Consider the following 18562-nt stretch of genomic DNA (forward strand, 5'->3'; position numbering starts at 1 on the left):
AACCCCTGGCTGTGGCACCAGTCCCGTAACCATTTGTTGATTCGCCAGATTCGACTGGCCCTTTCAAACCCCTTCCCTTTGACCGGCAGGATTGATGAAAAGACTACCTGCACTCCTGAGTCCCTTACTGCCGCTCCCAGGGCTCTGTAATCCTTCTTGATAGTCCTCAGACTGCTCCTGGCTGTGGCACTGGTGCCCCTGTGAAACAGCAGCACCGGATAATAGTCAGTGGACTGTACGAGGCTTGGTAGCCTCTCTGTGACATCCCTGATGCAAGCCCCCAGAAAGCAGCACACCTCTCTAGAGAGTGCGGCTGGTTGGCAAATGGGTGCCTCTGTGCCTCTCAGAAGGCAGAATCTTCTCCCTTCAGAATCTTCTCCCTTGCACCAGCACTAATCACCCCAGAGTGAACTGGGAGAAGGTTTTTGTTTGTTGCCAAAACAAAAATTAAAAAAAACCCAACAAAACCAACCAACAACCCCCTAACTGTACAGTGTCCCACTACTGGCTGGCTCAACCTTTCAATGGCACATCAGAGAGGGTCGGGCGAGGTCCTGTGCGAGGGCAAGGGCAGGAGCAGGAGGTGGGGAGAGGGAAGGCAGCTAGCCCTGGGACCAACTCAGCTGCATTGGGAAACTGCTTTTAGTGTGTTACACATGTGAAACAGCCTTGGCATCACTCTAAACATCTGGGCCTGGGGTGGGGGTGGACATCCTGGGGTGCTTTCTAAAGGGCCTGCAGATGCTGTTGAGAGCACAGTGCAGCCCTGCCTAGGTCAGATGTCCCTACGCTGCATGGGTTGGCTAATGCAGCTTCCAGGACCCACGCTCGTATTTCTGCAAGGTGCTGCCCTATGCATATGGATGTTTCAGCTGCTGATGGCTGCGACCTTCACACGGTGCTGCACTGTGCTGTGTAGATGGGCCCAAGCAACTCGTTAGCAGAGCTGGCTATAACAGTGCTGTCAGCTGTGCATACCTTGGGCAGACTCAGGAGAGTGCGCAGCTTTGTCTTTTAACTGAGCAAAACTTACTTGTTCTTAATTTTAAATTGGCTTTGTATATTATGAGCAAAACACATGGCCAAAGATATCATGGCCTCAGTGTCTTGAGTAAACACCTCTGCTTCCTGAAACTTCTGGAGAGATGAACTCTGAGTTGGCTGAGCCTGGGAGGTATGAAACTGAACTAACAGAAACTGCCAGGTGAGAGGGAAGATTTTGTGCCAATTACTTGATAGTTGGTAGGGGAGAAAGCCCTCAGAGATGGCGATAGCAGAGTCTGTAGGGGATTTTGAGCTGCTTCAGCCAGCCTTGTTGTCTTTAGGATAATCCTTTCAGATGGAAAATAAACACAATGCAACCTAATATTGAAAAACAACTAAAGCCCAGCCATTCTCTCATATGAAATTCCATCTTACAGATCTATTCTGGCTATCATGCTGAAGTGAAGCTGTCCTCCAAAAAAGCACAAATTGTCCGGTGGTTTTGCAGACGTGTAAGAAAGGGTATGCTGACTAAACGTGGTCATAAATGACCACTGTTTGTGGGAAGAAAAATACTGCATGCCCATGATATCACTGTAATAGTTACTTTAGCAGTTGACACTTATGCAAGAGGATTTGAAAACAAGTAATGGCATTTTATTTTTTATTAGAATGGCAGGCAAAAATATCCTGAGTTTGCCTATTGGTGTCTCATTCTTCAAGAGGCAATTCTTCAGTCTGCACTTAGAGGCCATATACAGGTGTCCAATTACTAATTTAAACACCCAGATTTGAACTGGTGTTCTTACTTAAATGTGCTTTTATTCCTGTTTTAAATTATAGTTATGTAAGTGACTTACCTAAGAGATTGGCAACCAGCCAATACATATTTTATCAAGTTAAAAAACTATTCTCAAGTCCTCATGCCTTAGGTTTTGCAGGTCATCTCTCAGTGCTTTGTTGCTACTGCTTAAGATTCTTCAGGCTTTCATATTCCTTGTTACTGACTCTTGTTTTGCACTAATGTCCTTTCTGTCTCAGGAAGAGGAAAGAGGCATGGTAGTGTAAAGATGCAACCATAAAATTACTGTCGTGCATAGAAGGTTATCACATGGAATTAGATTTTACATGTATGAGTGTCAGATATACTTAGAGAGATCATTTCTACCTTTTGAAGCTAAAAGACATTCTTCAAAAGGCACCTAGCTACATAAGTTTTAAGTGTATTCAGAAGCGTGCTTGCAAAATTCATCTTTGTCACAGATGGCCAAATTAGGTCCTTCTGAATGGTCCTATTAGGTCCTTTCCATGGTCCTTGCTCCACATGCAGTTGAACATGTTATATTTCTTTTGGTATTGCTATAGGAATTTTGTGGCTGCCTTCTTTCACCATCTGATTTGGTGAGACAGATTATTGCCTGTCCTGATCACTTGGCAATTATTTTACAGGTGGTAGATCATTGTCTTTGGATTTCCCAGCACCAGATGCTGTCAGGACTTCACGTATTTGAGTAGTCCAATTTAAAAAAAAAAAAAAGGCAAACCCACACCTCTGAGTCACAGGATATTAATGTGGTTTTGACAAAGTGATGAAAACTTCTTTTAAGTCACTTGATACTTGTGTGCTCAGGTTTCATACATGAATTGTTTTCCTGGTGACATTGACATTTGCCTTTGAAGCAACCAAAGTGAAAGTAGCGTGCTTCAGTCATTCTATTGACTGATCTACCTTGTACTGTATTTTAGAAAAGAGAGTTGATGGCACAGACTCATTCTAAATTCCTCCTGTTTAAAATCCATGTTCCTCAATTTTTTCTTCCCCAGAGAGTTACACACTTTTTAGATGTCCTCACTGATTTTTAAGAATTTTTTTTCTTATGCAATTGTATGCCTGTGCATCTGAGTTGTGTACAGAGAGCTCTTATCCTTTAGCAAACTTATTTTTGTGTGTCACTCAGGTATAAGAAATATTGCATTAATGGCAATTAATTGGCAAGAATGATATCTTTACTTTATAATGTGGAGTCTTTGTTGCATCTTATAAGCATGTGTGGGAATGAGCACACACCAGCTATTACCAGTCTAGTTGTCTCTGTGTGTGTGTGAGTTCTTATCTGTGTAAGCTTTGGTTGTAGGGCAGAAGTGTATGGAGTTTTTGTGGGTACAGCTTAGGCAACAACACATGAAAAATTGGCCACTTATGAATAATAGTATGAATAAATATTAAAAAGATGCTAGTAAAATATAAAATAATGATAAGTATCTGTTCACCTGTTATTTTTGTACAGCAAGAACACTATAACAGGTAATCTAATCCACTTTTTTCCCTGGTCACAGCTCAGTGTTGTTACATTTAATTTTTACTGGAGAAAAAATTAATGGTTTAGTGCTAACTGTTTCTCTGGGTAGAACTAATACACAACTTGTCAACATTCATATTTTTAAAATCTTACCTGCTGTATACGAGACACAATTTATGTAATACATCAGATAGAGAGAATCATGAAAGGTCTTGTGTCATATAGCATCAAACAGCTTTTCCCCATAAAGTTAGCAGAAGCAATACTCCTGTTCGTTGATTGCACCTGGTGTGTGTGTATATGGTAACAAAAATTGTAAGTTCAATCTGAGTTAATCAGATTTCTTAGTGGCTTTTCTAAATAAAATAACAGTTCTATTTTTAGATTCCTGTGGTCTGCAGAGATAATTAATTTCTTCTAATATTTCATTAAACTTAGTAGAGGCCAAAGTGAGCATCTTTAGGTCAGATTGTATGTAATGGAATTTTCTACTAGTTTTTTGGTAGTTTTTTTAACACTGAGATTGTTCTCTCATTTATGGAGTAAAGTCTGGTCATCTTAGGTTTCTCCCGCTACTGCGCACTTTGTCTTGCAAGTTTCTGGGAGTATCCCAAAGAGTGTTCTGGCCTCAGGAGATCTTAACATCACTGCATGCATCATCATGTCTGTGTTCAACAAACTAAGTTGGATTTACAGTCCTCTAACCATGTAATTGAGCCCTACAAGTTCTGAAAACAGCTTTTTTACAAGCAAACCTTTCACTTCAAGGTAACAATACCTAATGCTAACGACAATTAGCTCCGCCAGGTTTCCTTCGTAACTTACTTACAAATTTTCAGATTTCCAGGTGTTTACCATGCCATGTGTCTACAAAATAGGATCACTACTTGTTACAAACAAAAGAACATTGCCCCCGTCACCATAATAAGGTACCTCTAAAATCTGAAGACAGGTGACAGACTTCCTTTTCACAAATCCATTAAAATTGTTATGCGTGAATAAAAGTTTCCTGTTCACTATTTTCACTGGCTGAGGAAGGATACTAGTTTTGAAGAGTGTTTAATTAGTTTTAGTTTTCTGGTTTTCAGAGGGGATTGTTTTTGCTTTTGTAAATCATACTTTCTGATTTTAAGAGAAGTTATATAACCGTCTGCTGTTTTCTGCCTCCTCTGTAATGGGGCATGAATGCTAAGGGTCTCTCTGCCACAGTTCCCACCAGTCATTAGCCTTTCAGCTGTGTAATATCTGGAGTAGCAATTTAGGAAGGAGGAGAGTGACAAGAGCTGCAAAACCAATTAGTTACTGAGAGTGGACCTATCGCCTTGCATGCTCTCTTCTGCACACAGAGAGTCACGGGTAGCTCTGCAGGAGAGAAGCAGGCTCCTTGTCTGGAAAATCTTTGCTGAAAAACATCTTCCAACCGTTGTGCAGGACATGCTGCCAATGTCAAGTCATGCAAAGTCTTCTTTCTCTCAGGAGACAGAGTCTGTTCCTTACTTGCCTAGAGTTAGTAGTAGAGACGGAGAGTTGCTGACTCAGCTGCAATATTTCAACATAAATCTCCCTTAGTTTTGTGGGCAGTGACTTGAAATATCAGTCATTTCTCTTTTGCATGAGCATGGTCACATGAAATATAAATGATACATGTTTATTCATTGACATGAATGTGCTCCTGTGGGAATCATTCACAGCCTTGTCCAGGTGACACTTGTGTCCTCGATTAGGCTTTCCTTTGTGTATTGAACATGTTAGTGGTTATTGTAAGAATTGGTGCTTTCCAGTTTTTGTAACTATGTGCACAGTGAAGAGTCAACTCTTCCTAGTGAGGTTTTAATGATCCTCTTTTGGTTGCTACAAGAGTTATGAGAATAAAGATGAGAAAAGCAGACAGAATCTTACTTTTGAATTGGTGACAAAATGGAGATAGAAAGTGAAGGGGCGCTTGATCTTTCCTCAGACCCACAAGGAAGTGCTTGCAGAGAAGGAAAGGAAGAGAGGAGTATTTGCCCTAGAGGAGGGAGGAGTAAAAAGGAGCACTGCTGGATATTCATACTGTGTGGACCAGGCAGGGGAAAGGAGCCACTGTAAAGATGCTTTCCACAATGTCCATTGAAGCAGATGTCTTTCATGAGAGAAATCACTTGGTGTAAAATACACATTTGCAGGACTTTCTCCCCTGCCCCCTTCTTTTGCACATACTCACATGCACATTGATTTTATGGTGCAGAGGGAACAAGGACGTCAGATAACGAAGACTCGGATGCCGCAACATGTCATAAACATTAAAGGTGTAAGTATTCTGGGAAGTGAGAGACTACCTCCTCCCCAGTACACTCCTTCCAATTTATTTCCTCTCTGTGGTTTCAGTGGACCCAGTAAGAGCTCCTTTCCCACTAGGAGAGTGTGATGCTGTGCACATGGTTGCATTCCAGCTTCCAGCTGGAGCAAGTTATCAGCAGCCAGCATGTATGCGTCATGCCTTTTTTAGGAGCCTGCATATTTCTGCTGGATGGGGACAGGGATAGTTCTGAGCCTTCTGAAGCAACGCTTCTTTCTGGTGGATACGAATGTGTCCAATAGTTGTCCACGAGTGGGAACTGGAGCACATATGCAAAGAGAGACATTTTTCCCAGATTTAGAAGTTTTCTCTTCTTGTTTATACACAGGCAGGTCAGCTTTGATTCTAGGCTTGAAATGAAAGCATTTTCATTTCATTGGTTTGCCTTGTGACTAAGGTTTGTAAGCACAGCATAGGATTTTTCCTTTTCTATCTATACGTTTTCTGCAAATACTTTCCAGGCAGTGGTGGGGAATTGACATCAGTGGCCAAATTGAAGCTTTTTAGAAAAATAATGGTCACAGTGTCATTTTGTTTTGTGAAAAACAGACCCTAAATGCTGGCCTTTTGTTTCACTGCACTATGTTTTGATGCCTTGGATATTTTTATGCTTGTGTGTGTGTTTCAGCTGTTATGCTAGCAACTGCTAACTGAGCTCGATGCTGTGGAAGTTTGTATTGTACGTTATGAGGCATTTGGAAATGTTTAAAAATAACCTCTCGTTCTGTTCCCTACTGGGATATTTTTGTTGGCCATGTTAGAAGCTTGTCATTTGATTCATTAAGAGTGACTTGTGTTAGTCTCTTAAAACTCAGTGGGAACTCAATAGAAGGTCAAAGCTGGTATGGGTAGAGCCTTTACAAGACTTTGAGAAGAGGAATTAATAGTCAAAATGGTGAAATGTCTTGTAAAAATCCAAACCAAGAGAAGCATTCATTTGCGGATGGTTAACCACTGCAACAAGGAAGTGTGCATTCGATTACTGCGGCATGGCTCCAAGATCACAGCCAGAAGGGCTGGTAAATTTACATTTATTTTACTCAAACCTTCCCTCCCCCCAATAGTTTATTAGGCTAATAGTGGTCTCTTGGAAAGGAACTGTGCTGTGAATGGCAATGTTACATCGAGTACAGCTGAGAATAAGGACAAATTACTGACAGGAGCAGAGCTGCAAATGGGGAATGAATGAGATGAAACTTAAATGACATTTGTTGTAATATCTTATGTAAATTGTGGATTTATTTGTTAATTGCCAACAAATGAGTGACTGGAATTTTGCCCTTGTAGTTTTCTTGGACTGAGGGGGAGAAATACCTTGAAACTGTGATAATTTCTGACAAAACTAAATAGTTCTTAAATTAGATAGGTTGGTAGCAGATTTTGAACATCAGCTGAATACAGTAGTGGATACAGTATAGCATTTTACTGCAACTGAGTGGGTTTGGTTGCCAGATCATAACTTTGTTGTTTTTATTTTTCTAGATACTGAATAATTTAATATACTGAATAATAGTATTGGGGGGAGGGTGGGTAGGGAAGGGAGTCTGATTCAGATCTCTTTTTCACTACGCATAACAGGAGTGCAACCCAAGGGACAAAAAGTATTCAATATTGCTTTGGATGGCAACAAAAACCAAGGGTGGGGGTTTTTTTCCTTGTTTTTATACCAAATGCCTTTGCCAAAGATAGATTGGCCCCTCTATCAATCTGTATGTCTCTGTTTCCTTAATGAAGTAAGACATTTCAAAATTTGTTTCTCCATGCTTTCTGTTGTACTGTTTACTTTTGATATTTTTGCATTTATAAGTTGACAGATTTCAGTTTCCATGCACCTATATAAAACTATGCCTTTGTATTGAATCTTCATTTCAGAAGTGGATATTTACAGAAGAATTAACTAAGAATGTTCTGGCAAAGACCAGAATGTTCTCACACTTCTGGCATCTGAAAATCAGAAAGCAGTAAGTGCAGCAGATATGGGAGAACTTGCTTCTTGCAGTGATTTGTCTCTGAGTAGCAACGGCTCCTGGCTGCCTTTGCTTCATGAATTCACCATTCAGGGGAAACTATAGTGTCTCTGAGAATGCACCTAACTCCTTTGATTCAAAAATCAGTAGCAAAATTTGAAAAAAAACCTCAGAAGTTAAATGGTGGCTCCAAATAGATACAAGTGATCTTGGTTGTACTTGACACCAGATTTGTGCATTGGGGCCACACTGGTTCTTAAAAACCTTGATTTTGCAGTACTGTTTATAGGATGTTATTCCTTTTGGTGTATACATGCATAAAACCTGCATATCAGCATATAAAACCTGTATATCAGCATATGAAACGTAAGGACTGGAGTTAGCTTGTGCAAAACCCATGGCAGGGGGCATAATTCCTTGGGAGAACCCTGTTGCTGAGTGGGGATGCTGAAATGCCCCACTTGTCCTTTTCTTGGGTGTTAAGCTTTCAGATCAGTGCCCAGCTCTTTTCAGCCTTGCTCTCTTTGGCTTGGTGCTAGACACTGAGTCACTGCAGTCCCTTCACCAGCTCCTCCCCTTTCTCTGAGCTGCTGACAGATGTATCTTGCCTTCTCATTCTTGCTCCCATAATACAGAGTCCTCTCTCCCTGCTACTCCCTTCAGCCTTTTCGCTGCTTAATCCTAGTTCTGGAAGGGGGTCAGCAATACTGGTGTGGGCCTCTTCCAAGCCAGAGGGAGATTAGAGTCAGGCATCCCAGGCTGCCTGCTGTGCTGCATGCTCTGTTTTGCTTCTGTCTCTGTGCTTTGGGTGCCCTTTGCGGGCTGTGGAAAGCAGAGCGGTGGTCTCCGGTGGTGCACTAGCTGGGACATTAGTTGAACACTGTGACACACAACGCGGTTGGGAGGCCAGCTGTAATGCCACAGAGTCACAGTGCTTGCACCTGATGTGAGTTGGCAACTATGAGAGGGCTTTGCTCCCTTCCAGAAGTTCCCGTAAGACTAAAACAAATGGGAACGGCCAGCGGGAAAGCCAGGTCACTGCCTAAAAAGGAGTAACTATAAACTGTCATTGATTTACTCTCCTTGCAAAGCTAGAACAGGTGTCTTCTATGGGCACGGGATGTGGGTAAGGTAGGGATTTATGGCCTCCTACTTCTGAGGGCTGGACATCTGGCCGTGATGCAGATTCTGCTTTGATGTAGATCCTGTGTAGGGGAATATTTGAGTTTAGTGCAATTCTAGATTCTGTTTTCCTTTCCTACATTTTGTTTGTGACATCCATGCACTCATGCGAGAAAGTCATCCTCTCCTTCCCTCTAAAAGGTCATTCAATTGACAGTACAAATAAATTTTGTCCACGCTGAAAATAAGCAAAAGAATACACAATATTTCTAGAGGAAGTAGTAAAAGGGATAGGAAGGAACTGTCCTAATTGCAGCCTGGCTGGCCTTACTTGTTTACACATCTATATGAAGTATTCCCAGCACTGCTCTTTCTGGACTATCTAAATTTTCAGTTCTCTGTTTAAAAGGAGGAAATCTTCACACTTGTTCCTTTCTCCACTATACAAAGCCTTTACAGGTGTGTAATTGTATTTGCATATCTGGTGAGTAAAGCTGTGTGCAGTATATCCGGCCACCAAAGTGTGAACTGAATTTTTTAATAAGCAGAGGATACCTTTTTCTGGGGTGCTGTATCTCCAGCAACTGCAGCTTCTTAAGAGTGGTGATGCTGGGGCTGCCCTTCATCCTGCTAATCCTCAGCTGCTGGTTTTAGCCCCTTTAGAAACACTAGCAGCTGACAACATTTATGTCAGACCTCTTGCATGTTCATGTTTGCAGCAGATGACCACTATAAACTTGTGTTTTATTCAGCTGTTCGTGTTCCTATCTGCTGTAGCAAGTTAGAGGTTTGGAGCAATCCCAGTGTTTGGTAGAGGGGAAGTACTGAGTTTTGGCTAGCATAATGAGATCTCTCTGGCTCTGTAAAATTTGTCCAGGTGCCAGAAAAGTGGAGCAAATTTTTGCTATAGGTATATAATACAAGAAATAAACTTAAGCTTATTTACTTGATATTCCAGCAATATGTATTAAAAAATTCTGATCTATGGAATGTAAATTGCTGGTAAAAATATAAAATGAAGACTGGAAGGAAGAAGTCTTCTCAAATGTAACTTAATACTCAAGTCATAGTCCTTTAAATCTAAACACAACATAAATTTTAACTAAAGAAACAGTAGACTTTTCAAAATCTAGCCCAAAAAATTATACAAAATTATAGCTGTGTAAGGGTAGCAGCAAAATAATTGTTATGTATGAATAGGAGTAAAGGATTTGCAGCAATGTTGTAGAGTAATTAAAGGATATTGGCTTCAGGCTTGCTTTAGCTTTTATATTCTCTTTTTCCACTGGAAGACTTTGAGGATTTTTTTTTTCTTTTAAACTGGTTTTATTACTTCAGATAACTGGCTCTCTTGAAGGCTATCCAAAAAGTAAGTAATCTGAAAAACTTGCTCCTTTCTTAAATTTGTGTCACTGGAATATTTATTGTACTGTAGAATGACTTTGAATTTCGGTGCTTTAATGTGATATTCTTATGCTTGCACAAGCATTGTAAATGATATGTGCCATAATGACACCACACTTGTGTCTTCTGACACCATCAAAATCTGAGTGGCCCAACATACTTATCTGTATATTGCAACATGGCTGGAACTTTGCTGTGGGCTTGCATTGCCCATGCTTAATAGCTAAGTGTTTCCTCAATCCTTGACTTGAGAAATGTTGTTGTGTTATAGGGAATATGAAGGAACGAAAAGAACAGCTTTATATATTTAATTTTTTAAATATCAAATGAGCTTGCAACAGCAGCAGTTAATGCCCATTCAAAATTTTCAATTTTTTATATTAAAATATTATTTATTTACATTTGTATTTGGCTGATGTAAAATGCAGTTACTTTGATGTAATATGTTTTAACAATGCGTAAAACAGTTGAAAATTCTTTTTTATTTTTTGAACTTTTTTTTTTGCTTTTATGCTATGGAATAGGATGTAATTTTTTTACTACCATATTAGGAAAAGAGTATGGGTAGGATGGATTGGCAGTAGTAATTGTTTTAGTTTCATGTGTGCCTTCCTCTGATTGTGTTGCTTTTAAGTTATCCACTCAAGCTTAGTGGTGGACTGTAAAGTTGATGTATGCTTCGGAACTGCGAACCATTCCAATTTTAATACAACCCCTTCAGAAAACACTGATCTGAAAAGGTTCCTCTGCTGCCTTCTGTCTACAGGTTAATCACAAAGTCAGAAGTTTGCCAGTTATTTGAGAAAAATACAGTTTTAATGAAAGTTAACATGATCTTTCTTGTTTATGTTCACTATGTATGTTATGCACGCTGGAATTTACTCTGGGGAAGGAGAGAAGGCTCAAGAATCATAAATTGGGGTGACCTTTCTTTGCAGTAGCTGCAGCTGTCCTCTCTATGATGAGAAACATGATGAAGATATATTACTGACCTTGCATCTAAGCAGGTATAGAGAGGCCTATGGCCAGGGTACTCAAATTTGGGAGGTTAAAATTAGGTCCTTTAATCCATACTGAAGTGCCTAAGTAAGTGGCTCAACTTACCTTTTACTCCTATTAAGCAAAAGTGAAAAGCACATTTGAAAATCAAATTGTAGTACTTGTGTATGTAAAGGTATGTGTAGATGCTTAATGTTGGGCTCCAGAGTTTAAAAATTTTGGCTTTTATATTTTAAGATATCATGAGCACACTGTCATATGACTCAGAGTATGGATCCAGCATTACCTGCTGTTACAGTATGCTTAGGAGAAAGATCCCCCCAAATCTGTTCTTACCTCTTAGTGTTCATATACTGTTGTGTCTAGTTTCAATCAGTTTGTATCCTCCTCTTGATGACTGTGGCAAGTATATTTGTTAATGCAAAGACTGGTGTAGACAATAAGTTCCAGCACAAAACATGTTTCATAAAACAAATATAACAAATTAAAGGGGGAGAGATCTGTCTGGGCCATTTTGAAGACTTAAAAGGAGAAACAAATTTTAATAGCTAATGTGCTCTACTGAAGGGGGGATGAGGATGGTGTTCTGTAACGAAGAGATTTTCTGTAATGAATATAACATGACACATAAAAGCATGCACTAAGAAGGGGATCCAGAAAGTTGTCGTCTTTCAAGAAGTGATTTAATATAAGTAGGTTTAAAGTGCAGGTTTTCTGTAATTTCTTACATCTTTTAGAAATATTTGTAGTATGTCGTATATTTTATGTTGCATTTATTGGCATTTCATCCCAACTGGTATTAAGTTTGGTATAATTTTAAAGTTACCAGATATTAACAAGCCATCGCTCACCCAATTTTTGGAAAGTCTATAAACTGGGGTAACTTAGCAAGTACCTTACTTACCCTTTCGATTGTCTGGAGAACATGCTAACAGGTCTGCAGAGGTTGCATGGAGGGTTTTGTGGTAACTGTCAGGCACTGTGGACTACAGCAGAGTACTATGGCAGATATGTTCAGGAGTACGTGTCTTAACAACCTTTAAGATTCCTAGTGCAGGAGCGGTAAGTGTCTTAACAACCTTTAAGATTCCTAGTGCAGGAGCCCCATCTCACAAAGTATTAATCTGCTTGTTTAATTTCATTTACAAACTTTTGACATGTTAACTTTGTATTGGCAGATTTTTCTGCAAATACTGAGTATTTCGGGCTCCGGCAGAAATGTGATCATGTGCCTCTGTCTAGCTCAGGGCAGGTCTACTGCTGAGTGACCTGGTATTGCACAAATCTGGTATCAGTTATGAAACTGAGATTTTCATGGATATGTCCTGTCCTGAGCATGGTAGTCATGGTAGATACAAAAGGGGGGGGGGGGGGGGGAAGAAAGTTAAAATAGAGTTTGTAAGACCTTGCCATTCAAGAAATGCAAAATTTGTAACAGTGAGAAAGTCTAAAGGTAAGTATCACCAGCTTGGGTGAAATGTAGTTATGCCTACTGCTAGTTTAATGATCACTAGCCAATGGCATAAGAATATTCTTTTGCTATCTAGTCAAATAGAGGGAAAGTAGGTTTCAGGAACAAAGTTAATAATTTCAGTACAGTGAATGGTATCTACAGTTCTTAGGACTAATAATGTAAAAAAAAAAACAACAGTGACATTTTCAAGAAAAAATGTGAAAAGGCTTTTGATCTCAAAGTGAGATTCTTTGCAGAATTTTGGTCAATAGTTGAGTTACTATTTAAAATTGTAGCTTAGAATTGTGATCCAAAATGTGTCTAAGCTGTGTATCTTCCTACATTGTAGATGTCTTTATGATTGGGATTTTTGCTTTTCAATTTTTGTCCTCTATCATGTGTTTATAGAGCAGTGATGCATCTATCTCTTCCTTATAGCATGGTTCAGGTCATACTTTATTTCCCTCATCTCAAAATGACCATAATGGGCCTTTTGTTTATTTTTTTTATATGTTTGCCATCCTTTAATAGAAAACTTTAATAGAGCTTGCAGAGACCCTTTTACTTTACACTGAAAACCATGATATGTCTAGTGTAATTAGCACTGGAGAGGTACTGCTTTTCTGATTACTTGTTTTTCTGTAATAATACATTTTCTTTTATACCGCGTTTTGAAGTCTCTGAACCTTAATCTTTACTGCACTAAAACTGGAATGAATCTTTGATGTCAATTCACTAGCTTTTACAGAGATCTTTTGCTGAAATCAAAGAATCGGGCTAATTTGAATTATAAATAGTACTTTGACATGAATTTCCTGAATTACTAGTTGGACAAGTCATGTAACCTTGTATTGGTTTTACGTGCTCTGTTCTTATCTATATATTGCATTTGGATTAGTCATTAGTAAAGAATGGAGAGATGCTTAACATCACAAAACAAGAAGTACTAAGTGTTATTATATATTACTGTTGCACATGATACTGTGTATGCTCTGTTCCTTTTGCACATAGATGGCATCTGATGATGGTAATGAGTGTTGGACATGAGACAAATTTAAAACTGTTTTCCCATCACTTTGTCCGAGCTTTGTGCCTGACTCTCCTCCCTTCCACTCATGCAACTGACAACTAACAGCAGTCACTGCAGTGTTGATGTAGCTGCAAAACAGCTAGACTTCTTTGCAGACTTATTGCTGTTAGTGTTAGACTGGAAAAAGGGTAGTATGTTTTGAGAGGAGAAAGCTTGGGCAGAGAGTGTGGTCATAAGAAACAAGCATACCAGTAAGGCTAAGAAAGACTCCACTGTAAGGGGGAGAGAGAAGTTTAAAGGAGGGGGAGAAAAGAGACTGTGAGTATGAAGAGTAGAAAGATGAATGGAAGAAAAATGAGACATGAGGAAAGGGAGCTTTTTAAAGAGGTGAGGCATTTTCATTCCGTTTCAATGATACCTAATCCTCATACTGTGTGTCAACCTTCCTCTCCTTCTATCATCTCTACTGTTAATATGAATTTATTGTGATAAGCTATTGTCTCTTCCTAATGTCACACTCTATTAAAAATTCCCAACCTCAGCCATTATCTTATCACTTTCTCCTCATTCATCTCAAAGAAATAAAGGTGGGTTGATGTCGTTGTTGTTATTATTTTAATTGGACACCAAATAGCACCAATTCACATTATGTATGAGGTATTCATTTACATCAGAAGTCCAATTGCCAGTAGAAAACGAGCTGTTCTGTTTTCTATTTTGCATTACAACATTATTAGTGGTAACTGCATCAGACAAAGTTAAGCAGATCTGGTGTACTGCAGTGTTGTAAAAGGTGTTGCCCTCCTCTGGAGCTTTTGCTAAATTATACACATAATTGTGTATGGTCTGGTTTCAATATGCCAAATGATTGCAGAATCTTCTTTCCAACCTTTATTAGGTACTATTGGAAGGCTGAGTTTTGCCACCAGGAAGGCAGAAATTTAGGATCACTATTTTCATCTCCTTTTTTCAGGTATCCAACTGCCAAAGGAAGATGAGATTTCAGTACCTGTGACTTCAGTCTCCCCACTTAAAGACACTGGGGAGAATGTTGATCTTGCCATTGAACAGGAAGAGAAGATGAAAGAGGAACCTTTAACCATCTCAGAACTGGTATACAATCCTAGTGCCAGCTTGCTGCCCACCCCTGTTGATGATGAGATTGACATGCTCTTTGATACCTGTCCAAGAGTAGAGAATGAGAAAGATGATACAGATTCATTTGAGGAACTGGAAGCAGATGAAAATGCATTTTTGATTGCAGAGGAGGAGGAACTGAAAGAAGCTCGGAGAGCGCTTAGGTGGAGCTATGACTTTCTAATGGGCAACATAGAGGTGAATGCCTTTGTGAGGAGTTTTTCCAGACTTCTCCTTGTAGGCCTTGGACTGTTGCTGTTTGTGTTCCCTCTTCTCCTTGTTCTCTTGGAGTCGGATCTTCAAATCTCTTTTCTCCATGAAATCCGTCAGACGCCGGAGTTTCAGCAGTTTCATATTGAATATTACTGCCCCCTTAGGCAGTGGGTGGCTTGCAAAATAAACTTCATTTGTGACATGCTGGGCAGCTTTTAAATTTTAAATAAATACGATACAACTAAGGGCTATATTCAAAATTTCAGTTAGTGCCAGCTTTCCGTAATGCCCCTGGGGCCGTCAGGCGGTAGCTGTCTTCATATCTAGTTCATTACAGACTCTTCAGGTTCTTAAGTTCCCTTTACATACTTAAATTGCCCCTTTAGTTACAGGCTTATACAGTCACCTTTCAGTAACCAAAAAGAAGCTTTATTTTAATTGCATTTCAGACTTCCTGCTCATCTATTACATCATATAAGACGGGGTCACAATAAGTTTTATTGTCCTTAACCTTTCAATCCATGACACTAAATCCAATGAAACTGAAAGAAAAACTTTTTTGAATATACTCCTTAGTGCAGCAATCTCTTCTAACCAATGCCTATACAAGCAATGTTTATGCTGGGGTTTTGTTTTTGGTTTGTTTTTCTGTTTGGTTGGTTTTTTACATTTTTATGTGTTTAAAATATTTTGGTAAATTTTTAGCAAAAGACAACTTCTGATGTTATTTAAATGTACAAATTGGTAAGAATAATGCACAAGGGCATGTAGAGTGTTTTTAGTGTTCTAGCAAGGACTTGTTTTTAAACTACTGGCTGGAGAATGAATGAGTTTAATATAGCTCTATGCAGAGGGACTGTGGTTTGGGAAATATATAGAAAGTTCACTCAAGTTCAGTAGGGGCTGCCTGGGGGAGGTGAAAGGACACCAAGTACGCATAAGAATTTCTGAAAGGTACAGTTGTAAAGCTTGGGGAAGTGAGCAGAACTGAAAGTAATGATCCTTCCTCTTACCTGTCAGGTTGTCTTACGCTTTATCAGTGCTGTAGAAAGTCTCTACAAGATAGTCCAAGTACGTTTTGGAAGAGAGTGAGTCGTCAGTCTAAATGTAGATTATTGTACATAACATGGAAGAAGATAAAAGGAAGTAGCAAAAAAAACAAAAAGAAAAAAGAAAAAAAAGCCAAAACCCTAGCTAAATCAGTAGGTGGGTGACCTACTTTTAAAAATGATAGAGAAGAAAAATGTATTCCTTTTTAAAAGCAAAGCATTAGGCTGTACAGTTGACATAAAAGTATTCTACTGACTCACAGTTAAAGGCTTAAACACTAAACACTTTGACATGCATCTTCATCCTTGATGTCCGTTATTATTAATCTGTAAGACAACATATTTTCTGTGCATACTAATATGCTTCCTTTCACATATAGCAGCATACTTACCCTCTTTCCCTGTTATTACGAGCCCAGTTACATGATCTAATGCTGTTTCGTGTAACATGGATTTGTATATCTAAAGGTATTCCAATATAGCTTAGAGAATATACTTAAGTAAAGTCTTGTCAATGCTGAGAACATCTGAAGGCCCTCAAATATACCACAGAGGTTGTATTTCAGAGGAGAAAGTTTTTATTCTTTCTCCCCCGCCGATCTTAGTCCCCCCCCGCTCTTAGTGCAGACGTATTTCGTATTTAAACTAGGGAACTCTGATCATGGCCTCAGAGTCTTTCTCCTGCTTAGAGATTTATGAATTGGAGAGAGATTTGAGGCTGTTTTATTAGATGTGCATTTAACACATTGTAACCACATCTCTAATTCCTACTGAATAAATTCGTTTAGTTTCGATATCAGAGAAACAGGTTTTGCTTGGTTTTCTCATGTAAGCCTTTGCAAATGTCTAGTTTGAAAATGGCAATTTCCTTAGAGGATTTCTCCTTCCCTTCTAATCTTATCCAGTTTTTAAAGGACAAAACAGTTACAGGGCTTAGGAGTTCCATTTCTCAGTTGAAAACTTCTGTATTGCTTGTAATTTCCCAAGCAACAAAGGCTAAATTAAACAAATGCCTTTTTTCTCTTGTCTTTGTTTGTCCTTGCCAATCTGTTCCCCAGAAGAATTGTTATTGATTAGTTACTTGATGTGTATTTCTTCTTGTGCTACTTGCAGCTAAATGATCCTTTCCCATGAGGTAATAATCATTCAGCCTAATAGAAATGGAGAGTGAACTGAAGTAGACATTTGGCCTTAACGGGAAATTATTCACTTGCATTGTTTCTAAACAAAGGTGCTGGAAAAGGTGTTTTGAGTGGTGAAGGCTGTGAGAGCTGGCATCCTGCTGGACTATGGAGATGTGGTTCCATACAGGCTCCTATATAAGTCTGATAATTATTTAAAAAAAAAAAAAAGTTAGATCCTCTCCTCAAAAATATAGTCTTGTCCCTGAAAATTACAGCACTCCAGAAGCAGGAGTATTGTTATGCTTGATTTAACTCTATCAGAAAATAGCTGAGTTGCATGAGAACATAATCTCAGAAAACGTCCAGTGCAGTGAGGTTTTATGTAGGGTTAAATGCAAGTGTGTATGTGCACATGTGCCAGCCTTTACTAACCATGTGCATACATTCAGGCCTGGCCTTTTAAAATTCTTCCCTTCCTTCCTGATATTCTCTGGTCTATCAAAGTAATTTAACTGAAAATCATGAGTTCGCTGGACTATAGATGTGGTTCCATACAGGCTCCTATATAAGTCTGATAATTATTTAAAAAAAAAAAAAAGTTAGATCCTCTCCTCAAAAATATAGTCTTGTCCCTGAAAATTTCAGCACTCCAGAAGCAGGAGTATTGTTATGCTTGATTTAACTCTATCAGAAAATACCTGAGTTGCATGAGAACATAATCTCAGAAAACGTCCAGTGCAGTGAGGTTTTATGTAGGGTTAAATGCAAGTGTGTATGTGCACATGTGCCAGCCTTTACTAACCATGTGCATACCAAAAATATAGTCTTGTCCCTGAAAATTTCAGCACTCCAGAAGCAGGAGTATTGTTATGCTTGATTTAACTCTATCAGAAAATACCTGAGTTGCATGAGAACATAATCTCAGAAAACGTCCAGTGCAGTGAGGTTTTATGTAGGGTTAAATGCAAGTGTGTATGTGCACATGTGCCAGCCTTTACTAACCATGTGCATACATTCAGGCCTGGCCTTTTAAAATTCTTCCCTTCCTTCCTGATATTCTCTGGTCTATCAAAGTAATTTAACTGAAAATCATGAGTTCTATAACTCAAAGGCCAGGACCACGTAATACACACAGAAGGATATGGTTGGGCATATTCAGAGAGAGTAGCAGTCTAGTATTTTATTGGTGAGGATGACAGACTTGGATTATGGAGCATCTATAGGTACAGTATTGTATATTTCTGTCTGTGCTTGGATTATATTGTAAAATGTTATGTACTTGAAATCTATTTTGTGGTTTGTCTAACATTTATAAACACAACTCTGGGAAGAATTAAAAATGGTTTTATTTCATGGAGACTAAGGGGAAAATATACCTGTAACTCGAGCCTTATCTTTGTACAGTGAATTTCACATTTCTATATGTCAACATCCTGATTGTT

General features: G+C 39.0%; 1 protein-coding gene across 1 annotated transcript in view; it reads left to right on the plus strand.

The window, feature by feature from the left end:
* The window catches only part of FRMD3 (FERM domain containing 3), a 90849-nt gene extending 73210 nt beyond the window's left edge, over nt 1-17639 (plus strand). The window contains exon 14 of the mRNA XM_009285255.2: nt 14571-17639. Coding sequence (XP_009283530.1) covers nt 14571-15166 — 596 coding nt within the window. The 3' untranslated portion in view covers nt 15167-17639. The remainder of the gene's footprint in view (nt 1-14570) is intronic.
* Nucleotides 17640-18562: the final 923 nt, after the last annotated feature.

Source organism: Aptenodytes forsteri, unplaced genomic scaffold, assembly GCF_000699145.1.
Source record: "Aptenodytes forsteri isolate BGI_AS27 unplaced genomic scaffold, ASM69914v1 Scaffold151, whole genome shotgun sequence".
In the NCBI taxonomy this organism is placed as follows: Eukaryota; Metazoa; Chordata; class Aves; order Sphenisciformes; family Spheniscidae; genus Aptenodytes; species Aptenodytes forsteri.